Genomic DNA, 14,364 nt, shown 5'->3' on the forward strand with positions numbered 1-14,364 from the left:
ATTAATCAGCATGATTGTAACATTTCTAAGCATTCAGATGTGGGCAGCTCTTCAGATTATGAAAACTGAACGGTATGGCAAGGTTCTGTTTAAGGAGCTAAGAGAATTTTAACAGATTCTTGGTTAAGAAAACCTGAAGCTGACAGTTGTGGCCCTTCCTAAAATATTTCACTATACTCACCCTTATTTTGCTCAGCTGGTTTTCTCAACTTTTCTTCAGCAGCTGATTTTCAAAAACCAGCATTTTGCTGCTTCAGGACTCCAATTAAAAGCTCTTTAGCTAAAAGCTCATTTATTAAACCTCTGTAGACAACCACGAACATGTCTGTACAGCAAGTTTACATGAAGGACAATGCTACAAAAGATACAGTGGCAATTAAAACAGACCCACATAAATAATTTATAAAAATACTTGAAATGGTGAAAATAGCATTGTAATCCCCAATTATTTTCTTCCAATTGCCAGGACTTTGATGTGGGAAATCTTGACATCAGACCTTTTTAAAAACATTCAGAATATATTAAACTTATCTACAGGATAATTAGCAAAATGTATAAAGTATAGATTATTGTACAAAGGACAGATATTAAAAAAATCACCAATCCACCTGAAACTCAAGGACAATATAAATCTTAGCCAAAATAATGAACACCAAACCACAAACTCTGCATTTTAGAGTCTTGAGTATTGGCAAATAAAATGGTCTTAACAAATCATCAGTCCTGTTATTCCTTAGTGGGAGCTTGCAATTTGGGAAAATTCTGCATTTGCAGAATTTCAGAATTGGTGATCCTGGTCAAGATGGAAACCTGCACTGACTTCAGCACCAAGGAAGAACAGGGCAGACCTGCATTTGTCAAGATTTTCTCTTTCCCATAAGATGAGGGAGGTTATCTGAGTTTGTAAAACTGCTGGGGAAACAGAAGGGATTTGGATATAACAAAACTAAAGACCAATTAAGATTTAAGTCTTTTTCTTTTGCTGGTTTCTTGGGGAATTTTTTAACAGGCTTCTTATCCGTAGATAGACCCCAGTTGATTCTGCCATGTTTTCAAACTCAAATGGTGTGATGCCTTCAGCAAACTTGCTCATGTCAGGAACAAGTCCAGATTTTTTCACAGCTGATCCAGTGCTTGTGGGCACTTTATTACCAGCTGTGTTTTCCCCCTCGTTGACCTCAGGGGGGGCAGCAGGCAGGGTGTCATCCAGCAGGCCCTCAGAAACTGCAGGATCAGGATTTTCCTTCAAGTCAAGCAAACTGTCCTCTAGGTTGGGACTGGTTAGAGAATGTTCATTTTCTGGGACCTGCTCGCTGATGTCAGAAAGCTCTGTTTCCACTGAGATCACTTTCTCAGGTGACCTGACTTCTGCAACCAGATCTGCTTCATTCCTGGCTGGTGATGAAGTCAGGGAATTGCCAGTTAAAGGTGTGTCCACAGGAATATCAGAGTCACTGTTGGTGCTCTCTGCCTGCTCCAGCGCTGCCCAGATCAACCTCTGCTGCTCCTCCAGCTCCTCCAGGGTCAGGGTGTCCTCATCCATCACTGAGTCCACGATTTTGGGCTGGGGGCTGTCACTGGGGGCTGGGGCAGCCCTGGGTGAGGAGGGCTGGGGGGGGGTCACTGGGGGCGTCCCTTGGGGCACAGGGGGGGGAGTGGACATGGATGGAGATCCAGGGGGCAGAGGAGGCTGGAACTGAAAACTGTTGGGAGTTTGAGATCTCTGTGCTCCTTCCAGATCTACAAAGAGATTAAAAGACAACTTTTAGAACCTGAAATCTGACCAGGACAAGATTCAAAGTGCCAATGTTCTGATTTATTGAAGTTAGCCATATATTGAAGTTGGAGGGCAGACGACCCACCTTGCATTGGTCAGCATCGACTCCACTTTATTGATCAATCAGGCACTTTTTATAACAGTGTTAATTCACTTCATGCATATTGCAAAATCTGAGCTCACAATAGGTCAGAGATAACACACCAACTCCTCCTTATGTTTCCAATACCAAGATTTGGGTTCTCAAAATTATTCTTGCTTTCCCAAAACAGCCAAAGATAGAATATCCACTTGTTATGAGAAAGCTGCCTGAGAACTCTGATGTGCAAGGCTCTCAAGGCCTTCATGTTTGCCACTTTTACCTGTAATTAAAAATAACCTGAGAACCTCTGCTGTTCACAGAAGCAGGCTGTGAGAACCTGCTCCTCACAGCTGCCTTCTAGGCCATCCCTGAAAAAATCTCCAACACTGATTAACTACCAGATTTATGTTTTCTCATCCTTGGTTTTCAGCTGAGACAGAACAAACTTTGTGAGGGTTTTCATATCCATCAAAGTCAGCTTTTTTTTTTGAGATTTTAACTCTGCCAGCCATTCAAGGAAAAAAATTTACTCTTGAAGGTATTAAAAACAAACCCATTCCACACTGAGACACGCTGAAGGATTCCTCATGGCAGATTTCAAAAGGAAAGCCAGAAACTTCTCCAACTGTTCTAACACTTAACACTGAATCCTTCTGAGTTTGCCTCATTTTTAAGAAGCTGTAAGCTTGCAAAATTATGTTATTTCACCCAAATATTTAGGGAATGTTATTTCACCCAAATATTTAGGGATTTGGGGGTCTTTACAGAAGTTTCTTTAGGATGGTCCTGGAGAAAAAAGATCAGAATTTTTAACTGAACATTGCAATTGCTCTGAGCACACCTGAAACTTCCTGCTCGGTATCAGAAGATACAAAAACCCCAGTGACAATCACAGCAAATGCCACTGCAGTGGGACACTGCTGCTTCTGTCAACACTGCCTTTAACCACCACCAAAATACTAAAAATTGAGTTCTCCTTTTAACTCTCACATTTCAATCCACAGCAAGTAATTTTGGAAATAAAAGCTGGAACTAGGAAAAGCAAAAATCAGAGTGACTGTACCAGAGTCCAGGTCCATGTCAGCTGCTGCCACCTCTGCAGTGTCTTCTCTGGCTCGTTTGGAATGACGAGACTTGGGCTGAGGTGCAGCCCTTTTGCTGCTGGATTTGGGACTTGGCTGCAGAGAAATGACCCACAAAACCAAAAAGAATCAGTATTATACTGAACAAATTAACATTGCCAGCTGTGAGAATGAAAGCAATTTTCTAACTATACACACTGGGTCCCCAATGATTGCAAACACTGACATTTGAGGGATGCCATGGCCACCAAAACCAAGCTTCTCATTTATTAGGGGAGTCTGGAACTATAAATTCATGGCAATTTTTTTCCAAACTGCTTACAAATCTTTGCACAACTGGGATCTGCTTCTATTAAGTGAAATAATGGAGATAATTTTAAACATTAAGCCATTTTTTGTTAAAACAGATAAGCCAGATGAGCATTTCACCCTCACTAGTGTCTTTAATAAAAAGTCTGTCCCCTTGTGCAGAAAGAAGATGCAAGCAAGAAATCATCATGACCTACACTAACTAAAAGACAACATTTTTTTTTTAATAACAAGGAAATATATTCACCTCCTGATAATTAGAAAGGTAGTGAGCAAAAACATCTTTCTGTTGAGATGGCTGCATGGGGATGGAACCAAACATCTGCCACTCCTACAGCAAAAAGAGAAACAAAGAGAAAAGAGAAATAATGTTGCATATGGTTGGTTAATAACAGAATTTTAGTTAATAACACTGAATGAAAAAACACATTTGGAGGCCACTAAATGGGCAAATGTAAAGGTACAAATGCACAAGTGCTTCTTTTTAACGCTCAGGCATTCAGAGCAGTGATGGAATTCACTGACAGGAGGTTAAAATGCTTTTGAAGATGGAAGTGCAGCACCCACAGGGGATTTCTTGTGTGCTCTGTGCTTCAGAGGGCACCCACCATGTAGCTCTTTGCTATCACTTGTTTAATTCCAGTTGTTACACAGCTTGGCAGAAGTTGTGCACTGACTGATATAATTTTTCATAATCAAAATTATAATTATGGAAACACAGACAGTGATTTTCATATTCCAAGGGAAAAAAAAGCCATGAATGTGAGAAGTTTTGTGCTTAAAAAACACCAAACTATTGAACTCATAATGGAAATAATGCCCACAGAAGCACTGCCAGATCCCAGGACAAGAATCATGACAAGTATCAGTTGTCACATTCATTACAAATGTAATGAAGGGCTTAAAAAGATGAGACTCTTAAAAGGGAATCTGTCAGATGCAGATACAAAACATTTACTCTTGGTTAAAAGGAGCTTCTGTCCCTCAGCACATTCAGAAGGCAGAGAGCAGCTACTCACATCTGGGATGCCACTGGGAGTGGAGATGTTAAAGCCTGGGTAATTCACCAGCTTGGACACATCATAAGTGACACGTCTGGGCTTGGGAGAGCCCTCATCTTCTGCTTCAACTTCACCTACAACGGAACAGAATTATTACTGATGTTAATTAAGAAAAATCCACAGGATTTAAGAGCAGGAGCTTGGAATGGAAGTATTGATAGAAGGTTCTGAAATGCAGAGAGGCAGAACAGTGACCAAATGCATCAGACACAGGCAGGAAATGTCCCCAGGAAGGTAACTGGGTGTTCCTGCACAGCTGCTCCTCAGGTTCCATTGCCACCCTCAGAAATGGGCATCAGGACTGCTCTGAGATGCAGCATAAATAATGGTCAATAGCAAAAAGCTGCTCAGTTACTGAAGCTGGGTTCCAAGAAATGTTGCTGGTGATTTTGTTCCTGTGTAACAGTAATTTACTGAGGGCTATTGCTTCTTCCAGGAAAAAAGAAAAAGGGAGAGGAAACTGGACAAGAACCATGTCCTAGGTTGACTATATGATGCTTTTATCCCCAGCTGTCTTGTTCTGTTTATGCTGAACAATAAGCTTTGCACCTTTAAGACTTGTCCCAGAGAATGAAGGGGGCAGAACCTTTGGGGATTCTCTCCAAAATTTGCCCTGAACCAGGACACACCTGACAAAAGGAGTATTTTTATATGAATAAAACATGTAAAAATATTTTATTGATTTGTATCTTTTCCAAGAGGAAGATGAAGTTTACAAAACAGTTAATTTATAATCTCCTGAGGAGGATGCAGCCAGCACAGAGCCTCGTGGTAAAGCTGCATCCCAGCCTCAAATTGCTCACCTTTGCCCTCATACAGAGCCAGCCCTGAGTGTTCCATCTCCACATTTCTCACCTTTGCCATTGCACAGAGCCAGCCCTGAGTGCTCCATCCCAGCCCTGAGTGCTCCATCCCAGCCCTGAGTGCTCCATCCCAGCCCCACATTTCTCACCTTTGCCATCGTACAGAGCCAGCCCTGAGTGCTCCAGCCCCACATTTCTCACCTTTGCCATCCCAGCCCTGAGTGCTCCATCCCCACATTTCTCACCTTTTCCATTGCACAGAGCCAGCCCTGAGTGCTCCAGCCCCACATTTCTCACCTTTGCCATCCCAGCCCTGAGTGCTCCATCCCCACATTTTTCACCTTTGCCATCGTACAGAGCCAGCCCTGAGTGCTCCAGCCCCACATTTCTCACCTTTGCCATTGCACAGAGCCAGCCCTGAGTGCTCCATCCCCACATTTCTCACCTTTGCACTCATACAGAGCCAGCCCTGAGTGCTCCATCCCAGCCCTGAGTGCTCCATCCCAGCCCTGGGTGCTCCAGCCCCACATTTCTCACCTTTGCCATCACACAGAGCCAGCCCTGAGTGCTCCAGCCCCACATTTCTCACCTTTGCCATCCCAGCCCTGAGTGCTCCATCCCAGTCCCACATTTCTCACCTTTGCCATCCCAGCCCTGAGTGCTCCATCTTGGCCCTGAGTGCTCCATCCCAGCCCCACATTTCTCACCTTTTCCATCATACAGACCCAGCCCTGAGTGCTCCATCCCAGCCCTGAGTGCTCCAGCCCCACATTTCTCACCTTTGCCATCATACAGAGCTAGCCCTGAGTGCTCCATCCCAGCCCTGGGTGCTCCATCCCAGCCCTGGGTGCTCCATCCCAGCCCTGGGTGCTCCAGCCCCACATTTCTCACCTTTGCCATGGTACAGAGCCAGCACTGAGTGCTCCATCCCAGCCCTGAGTGTTTCACTCCCACATTTCTCATCTTTGCCCTCATATAGAGTCAGCCCTGAGTGCTCCATCCCAGCCCTGAGTGTTTCACTCCCATATTTCTCACCTTTGCCATTGCACAGAGCCAGCCCTGAGTGCTCCAGCCCAGCCCTGAGTGCTCCATCTTGGCCCTGAGTGCTCCAGCCCCACATTTCTCACCTTTTCCATCATACAGACCCAGCCCTGAGCGCTCCAGCTCCACATTTCTCACCTTTGCCATCCCAGCCCTGAGTGCTCCATCCCAGTCCCACATTTCTCACCTTTGCCATCGTACAGAGCCAGCCCTGAGTGCTCCAGCCCAGCCCTAAATGCTCCATCCCCACATTTCTCACCTTTGCCATTGCACAGAGCCAGCCCTGAGTGCTCCATCTCCACATTTCTCACCTTTGCCATTGCACATGCCCTGAGTGCTCCATCCCAGCCCCGAGTGCTCCATCCCAGCCCTGAGTGCTCCATCCCCACATTTCTCACTTTTGCCATCACACAGAGCCAGCCCTAAGTGCTCCATCCCAGCCCTGAGTGCTCCATCCCCACATTTCTCACCTTTGCCCTCATACAGAGCCAGCCCTGAGTGCTCCATCCCAGCCCTGGGTGCTCCATCCCAGCCCTGAGTGCTCCATCCCAGCCCTGAGTGCTCCATCCCAGCCCTGAGTGCTCCATCCCAGCCCTGAGTGCTCCATCCCAGCCCTGAGTGCTCCATCCCAGCCCTGGGTGCTCCATCCCAGCCCTGGGTGCTCCATCCCAGCCCTGGGTGCTCCATCCCAGCCCTGGGTGCTCCATCCCCACATTTCTCACCTTTGCCATCGTACAGAGCCAGCCCTGGGTGCTCCATCCCCACATTTCTCACCTTTGCCATCGTACAGAGCCAGCCCTGGGTGCTCCATCCCCACATTTCTCACCTTTGCCATCCCAGCCCTGAGTGCTCCATCCCAGCCCTGAGTGCTCCATTCCCACATTTCTCACCTTTGCCATGGTACAGAGCCAGCCCCGAGTGCTCCATCCCCACATTTCTCACCTTTGCCATCCCAGCCCTGAGTGCTCCATCCCAGCCCCACATTTCTCACCTTTGCCATGGTACAGAGTCAGCCCTGTGTGCTCCAGCCCCACATTTCTCACCTTTGCCATCCCAGCCCTGAGTGCTCCAGCCCCACATTTCTCACCTTTGCCATCGTACAGGGCCAGCCCCGAGTGCTCCATCTCGGCCTCCTTGAGCCAGCCCGGGGGGTAGCCCAGCTGCCGCATGCGGTAAATGAACGGGGGCAGGCTCCTGTCGGTCACACCCAGGGCATCCTGCAGCACCTCACTGAGCCCAGGAAACAAACAGAAAACAAAATGTCACCCAGAAAAATCCCTCAAGTCGATGACAAAAAGGTTATGAATGTTTTGTGGAGTTTTCAGTGAGTTGTAGGTCAGAGTGTGCTGCATTTCCACCCCAGATATAAATGAAAATCAGCTCTGATATTAAACAGAACTTTTTGCCTTGCTGAGATGCTTAAACATTTTTATTAGAATTAATTTTACACCAAGAATAACACACTTGACCTACTGCTTCTGACTCATGGCCTTGACTGCAGCTATCAACAGCAAGGGTCGACCCTGACACTGAACTTACTGGTGATTTTTTTGGGGACTGCCACACAATACCATGATTTCTCTGAACATTTTGAACAGAGAGGAAGGGACACACATCTCAAAATTTGCAGACTTTGGAATACATTTTTAGTAGGAACATAATACAATTTGAAAAGTCAAAGAGTAATATTTATCACCCTGCATTAGAGAAAGGGCAGGACTGCCAAGACAGCAGTGAGTTTTCATTTGAAAGACAGCTCTACAATTTATTTAAATTCTATTTAGCAAATTCTAACATAATAGTTAAGAGCAGCAGGTGGACTAAATAAACTCTAGCAATGAAAATCTGGCACTCCAAAGGCAGAAGAGGTATTCCAGAAAAGCAAATGGAAAGAAAGAGATACCTAATTACTCCTGGCTTAAATTTTCCAAACCTCTCTTCTACTTCTTCTGCATGGTAACGCTGCTGAAAATTCTGATTGCTCGAATCCCCACAAGCTTCCAAAAACTCCTTTCTCTTCTCGTTTATACGAGCTGCATTTCGTGGCTTAAAGATAACACAATGGGCAAGTTTAAAGTTGGACAACTCACAGTGGATGAGTCCTTCACCCCACACAAAGCCTGGAGAGCAGCAGTCTGTGCAACCCTGGGGACTTTACCTTTGGGCACTCCTTCATTTGATGGTCTTCAGAACCACAATTGAAACAATGAGGTTTGGGCCTGCTTGAAAAATGGACAAATAATTAAACCTGAAAACAGCTCTGTAATGTTAAATACACCTAATTGTTTTCATTCTCGACAGATTTGAAGGTTTAGACTTGAGAAAGATAAAATCAATGATGTCATCTGCTTCTTTTAAACTTATATCAGTCCTTAAATAGAGAATATTGCTGATTTCACAGTGGTAGGGAGAACGTGGGAAATGAGGAAAGGGCAGAGGGAAATAGGAAATGGCATCACCAGAGGTCTGATCCCTTCCACAATACTGGGAATCAGCAGAAACAAACAGCAGAGCAAAACTATTTCTTTGGAAAGCCCTGGCCCACAGTTTCAAGTAATTCATTTTGTGAAACTGCACTGAAAACTGGACTGGAACTGCAGCTGGCTTCAACTTAAATCTCCCTTGTAAATTCACACCACAGCAGGAAACATTTGCAATATTACTGGGGTGAAATACCAAGATTTTAGAGGAAGATTTCTTTTCCGAGCATTCAGTTTTACTGAATTAGGATGGGAACCAGAAGTGGAGACAAAAAGTGTGGCACAAGTCCAAGGTAACTCCAGCTGGAAACTGAATTTCCTTCACTTCTGACCTCCCAGAAAAACTACACCATCAACTCTCAGATCAGTCTGTCTTAAAAATCTATCAAATAAATCAGAAATTGTTCTACAGAACAGTAACCATGACCAGGGCAAGGATGACAAACCAAGCACTAAAGAGACAAGAAACAGAAGAACTAAGTATAAAAATTCAGAAAGTTTTCACACACTGATTTTAGGCCCTTCCTAAAGAAACCCAATAAAAAGACTGACTGCAATGCTCAGCTCTGGCTTATTTAATTTAAATTTAAATATTGCTCAAGGATATCCAAGGGTTTATTAACTGGGCAAGAATCACAGAGTGCATCTGAATTTTTCAGCTCAAAACTTTACATTTAAGAATAATACAAACCTTTTGGGTTTTACTTGTATTTCTTGTCCATCTAGGGAGAGAATCTGGCTGAAAACTTGCTGGTATCTTTAGATTTCAATAAGGAACTGCTACTGGATGAAGCAAAATTTCAATTTTGTTTAAAATACCAATGAACACTCAACAGTGCTTTGAACAGAACACTGACTCATCTGCATTAAATTACAAATGGGTCCTTGACATGAAGTCCTGGGTATAAACTATAAAATGGTATTTATTATAAACTATTTGCTAAGATGAGCTTATGCTGTCTCCTCCTACAAATTTCTATCCAATACTTGCTAAAACTACAACCCTCTTGTTTACAGGTAGAAATTTCCAGATAATAATTCTGAAATGTTTCACAGTAATCTTATTAAACCACATTTTGACAGAGTTTCAAACTGACAGGTTCACTGAGAGCAGGACCTGGGTGCTTTAGAAGCCAGTGCCTGATGAACCATCTCACTCAGAATCACTTCAGCCACACTTAAATTGGCATTTAAGGAGAAATTTCCATTAGGAATCTAATTCCTTCATCTCAGAGGTTGGGAGATTGAATTTGCAATTTATACTCGTATATAAATAATTTTCTAACACTGACATGACCTTGATTACAAACTGGATATTGCAGAAATGAACTCTGAAACTGCTTCCTGTCCTGGGTCTTTCCAGCAACACTGGGAGCCAGGGGGGATGATGTTCCTTGAGAAATTTCTTGTCCAATTTCTTTTGTTATCAAAGACATCAATACTAAAAACATTTCAACATTTCCCAGCTTCTTCAGCATTTCCCTCAATTCCACTTTTCCAACATTGGCTTTAAAAAGCCAAACATTTGCTTTAATAAGGAACCAACTTTAAATGGATGCATGTTAAGAGCATACCTTAATTAAATTTTGATAAAAGACTTCCCCTCTAGCTCCCACATTTGGAAAAAAGCATTTCACAGCAGGCTGGAGTTTCCCAAAGCATTTTCTTCTCCCAAAGAACGGATTTTATGGAGGGATAATTCTCATTCAATCTGCAATGAGCTGTTACTCCAAACCTGATTAGGGACTGGCCAAGGAAATCCCTAAATTCACAAGATGTATTTATGGGAATAAAGCATTCACTCTCAGGATAGCAATCAGCAAATCAATGATACCAAAATCCTTATTTGTTTTAAATTAAAAAGCCATTAATGACCCATTAAATCATCCCATCTATAATGCCTGGCATGGCTTTGCTAGAAACACACAAAATCCACTGAAGAGAACTGGAGTTCAATTTACCCACTGGAATTCTTTGGATTTGACACATGGCAAAAAGAAAGGTGTTTTAGCAAACAGGATACTTAGGTATTTCCCATCCTTCTGTCAGCTGTGGATTCTCATTTAAAATAGGCTGTCCCAGTTTATCGAGACAAAAATTGGTAAAATACAGAACACTTCCTACAACCTGCAGAAAAAAAGTCAGAGAATTGTCAGAAATGTGTCAGTATTTGGGTGAGATTGGTAGCATTTCTATAAATTTACACCGCTTGAAACACTTCCAGGTTTTTACTCCCCCATTCTGTAAGAATTTACAATTAATACAAGCCCAAATGTGTACAAATAATTTTTTTTTTGCACTGGTGTAGCCCAAACAGGCTGAATTTAAATTAAATTTATCAGTGTAATAACAGCAGCTAGGAGACCTTATTTGAATGGCAGTGTACATTGAATGTGGAGAATGAAGAGCACAGGCAAAAACTTACACTAAAAGCTTCTTTCACTTTTTTAGCAGAACTTGAGCTGGTTCCTTTACAGTCCTCTTCCAGAACAACACTGGAGGGCTGACAGGAAAAGCAAAAATAAAAATAATTCATTTAAATCCACCTGAATTAGTGATGTAAAAGGCACAGAATTGGGGTTCAGCTTCTGTGCATGGAGGATGGAGATGTCCATGTCAGGCCTGGAGCTCCCCACAGCCCAGAGAATGACACAGATCCTTCCCAAGGCTTTCTTGATGAGAAATACACTGCAAAATTACTTTTTCATTCTCACCAAAAAAGGGAAAGATACAGAGAAATGTGCCATTCCACCCTTTCACTCAAAGTGAACGTTAAGAATCAAAATTTTAAACCAAGAGAAGTGTAAATGTTCAGATTCTGTTGTTCATCTGTTTTCTTATACATACCTGGGCCAAACACTATCAGAAGATGATACATTAAGCTTTCCTCTTAATTATTTAAACCAATTCTCTTTCACCGAAATTTCACTAGGGAATTTTCAAGAAGCATTTTCATGGGCAGAAAGATTCTTTCCTTTCTCTCTATTTTTTGGAACAAAGTTATAAAACATTTGTGACATCTACTTAATCTGATTTTTGTCACTGTTATTATTTCAATAATATTTCAATATTTTCATTACAGAGATGGAGAAGCAGCATTCTGTAACAATGTGAGTTTTAAAGTACCTGTGGCTTAGCATTCAAGTGTGATTTTTCTTGTTCACTTTTCTTCTGCTCTTCATATTTTTGAACTAAACTACAAATAAAATCTTCAATTTCTTGATGATACCGCCTGGGATGAGGTAGAGAGAGATGAGACATGAGCAAGGCTGAAACAAGGGGCAGACATCTCTTTTCTTAAGCACTTATTTAGTAAATAACTCAGAAAATGGGAAAATTCAATTCTTTTCTGCCCCCCTCTCAACCCCCACCAACACAAATGCAATCTGATATTCGAGAGCACCTGAGTGTGGCAAAAAAACAACTCAGAGGTAGGGAAAGATGAAATTCTATTTTACCCACAGCACTGCTGAAATTCAAGCTGCTCTTCAGACTCACTCCCAGTTCCTGGAAGTTCCCTCTCATTTCTTGGTAAAAGCAGATATTGCTAATGGACAGAACTCTTGTTATCCTGCCCATTATCCTTCCTGCACTCCAAGCTTTCAATATGTTATTGAATAAAAGCTACAGCTACGATTTGGGCACAGCACTGTTAGATCCAAACAAACAAAAAAATTCCCCATTTCCTGTCAGGGTTGTTTTTTCATACTTACTTAGTAATGACATTGTTCATAAATAAAATCTGCAACAGAGGTCCATCAACTTTGGGGTTTTCCACTGAGATGCCACTGGAACAGCACAGAACACAGACAGTGGGTACAGTAAATATTGCCCACAGTTTTATCACAGCTCAGGCTGGGCCCCACAGAGGGAGGAAGGTCTGGTCAACACAGAATCTGTATTTTTTAAAAGTCCCTATCCTCTAAAACAGAAATTATGCTTTTGAGCAAAGGTTGGTGTGAGGTGGAAGGAGAACAAAACATCCCCCACACTACAGAAATATTTAATTCTGTATGAACAGAATTCTCTTCCTGCTATTAAACTTATACAATCTTCTCACTAAGATTCATTCACCCATTTGAATGTGATTTTTCCTCACTGCTGAACTTATATACTAAAACTGCTTCCCTGAAGACCAAGTGAGTTTCATTAAACAGATAAACACAAATAAATAAAAGTTACAGCAACACCAACTGAGTTCCTGCTATTCAGGAACTGGAATGGCACTTTAGAAGCCCAGACCTGAGCAAGGTTTGGGACATGGAAACCAGCTGTGGCAGATTGTTAACACAGACAGCTTTTATCTAGATAAACTCTATTTATATATACAAATAAATATATTCTCTCTACATAATTCATGCACTGTTTCAAGTCAGCATTAACATACCTAGGACGAGTCAGAATTCTCAGCTTCCTTTTAAGTTCCTGATGTAACTTATTGTTAAGGACTATGGTTTCCTTTGGAAGACACAAACCCACACCCAAAGCAAGCAAGAAAACACCAAGCAAGAATTTCACAGAACAATAAATAGGTTTTTGGTCCTTCCCTTTCACTGCACAGGGGATTATTTAAAAATCCACCTGTTGCTGGAGAAAGACAATAAATTGGAAAAAAGAAAAAAACCACAAATGAAAAGAGGACTAGCTGTGACAATCCAAATAGTGCCATTCATTGCATGCAATGATTATATTAACAGACTAATAATATTTTATTTTAAAATGAAATTATGAATGAGATCATCACCAAAATAAAGGTAATGGTAGTACACGTGTACTTGTAAATGGGCACTAAATCATGACACATTTCAGATTCCACTCTGCTGCAGCGGCAGACCCAAAAACCCTTTAGAGAACCTGTCACAATTCAGCTATTTGTAATTATTTATAGCCGAATTAAAAGGTAGAACGCAGGGATTCAGTGAGAGCCGTTTCAACAGCCAGCCCCGCATCCCGGGGCGGGCGCGGCCGCTCTGGGATAAAAGTTTCTATGGAGAGAGAACGTGCTCTGAGGGAGCCCGGGAGCACCAGGAGCCGCCTCCCCGCCCAGCTCAGCCCTCTCCCCCTGTGCCCCGGCGGAGACCGAGGGTTCGCTCCCACAGAGCCCGGGGAGCAGCCGGAGCCCCCTGAGGGCCGGGACGGGCTGGCCCGGAAGGGAACCGGCAGCGGCGGCGCGCCCGCCTTCCCCCGCCCCGCCGCGGGCCCTGCGCTCCCGCCAGGATATTCTCCGCCCGCAGCCGCTGCACCGTCTCGTCGCGGTCGCGCAGCCGCTCGTAGAGCTCCAGCAGCGGGTCCGGCTCCGGCTCCTCCAGGGCGGGCGGCGAGGGCGGCCCGGGCTCGCCCTCCAGCTGCCCGAAGAGCTCGCGGTCCCCGAAGTCCACCTCCGCCGCCATCTTGGCCGCCGCAGGAAGGGCGGGGCGGGGGGCAAAGGGCGGTGGGAAACGCGGGACAGGCGGGACTATGAATGTCGCGGACTACAACTCCCAGCGTGCACCGGGGGGCGGACCGCAGAGTCAGAGGGCTGAGAGGCGCGGTGCACGCTGGGAGGTGTAGGCGATGAGGTGCTGAGGCGGCACCGCAGCGCTTGTCGTACTCACAATGGAGGACGCGTTCCTGCCTCCAGAACCGGCACCGCTCCCGATTTTGGAGTTTTCCTTCCTATTCTGAGAACCGGTGAGCGGTGGAGAGAGCAGCGTGCAGGGCAAAAGTATTTGAAACAGGGCATCTGCAGC

The 14,364-nt window shown here is 44.0% G+C and overlaps 1 protein-coding gene across 2 annotated transcripts; it reads right to left on the bottom strand.

Annotated features, from left to right (window-relative positions):
• Positions 1-265: 265 nt before the first annotated feature.
• ZCCHC8 (zinc finger CCHC-type containing 8) lies at positions 266-14,079 on the bottom strand. Of its 2 annotated transcripts, none has more exons than XM_074554145.1 (14): positions 13,855-14,079; positions 13,023-13,063; positions 12,349-12,423; positions 11,762-11,867; positions 11,061-11,138; positions 10,659-10,762; positions 9,327-9,392; positions 8,314-8,377; positions 8,059-8,201; positions 7,243-7,385; positions 4,270-4,385; positions 3,498-3,581; positions 2,923-3,037; positions 266-1,740 (listed from the first exon to the last, which is right to left on the bottom strand). In XM_074554145.1, exons 1-14 carry the CDS (start codon positions 14,023-14,025, stop codon positions 965-967), a joined length of 2,082 nt encoding a protein of 693 aa, XP_074410246.1. In that variant the 5' UTR covers positions 14,026-14,079; the 3' UTR covers positions 266-964. The 2 variants fall into 2 exon arrangements, with proteins under 2 accessions (XP_074410246.1, XP_074410247.1); XM_074554146.1 differs by having other exon boundaries at positions 8,314-8,374; positions 13,855-14,078.
• Positions 14,080-14,364: the final 285 nt, after the last annotated feature.

Source organism: Zonotrichia albicollis, chromosome 18 (assembly GCF_047830755.1).
Source record: "Zonotrichia albicollis isolate bZonAlb1 chromosome 18, bZonAlb1.hap1, whole genome shotgun sequence".
Classification (NCBI taxonomy): Eukaryota; Metazoa; Chordata; class Aves; order Passeriformes; family Passerellidae; genus Zonotrichia; species Zonotrichia albicollis.

Coding starts and splice junctions, on each gene's coding strand:
- ZCCHC8 (XM_074554145.1), bottom strand. CDS start 14,025: ATGGCGGCGGAGGTGGACTTCGGGGACCGCGAGCTCTTCGGGCAGCTG. Junction 10,763..11,060: donor AAGTGAAAGAAGCTTTTAGT/GTAAGTTTTTGC, acceptor TTTTTTCTGCAG/GTTGTAGGAAGTGTTCTGTA. Junction 9,393..10,658: donor GAAGGATGGGAAATACCTAA/GTATCCTGTTTG, acceptor TGAAATCTAAAG/ATACCAGCAAGTTTTCAGCC.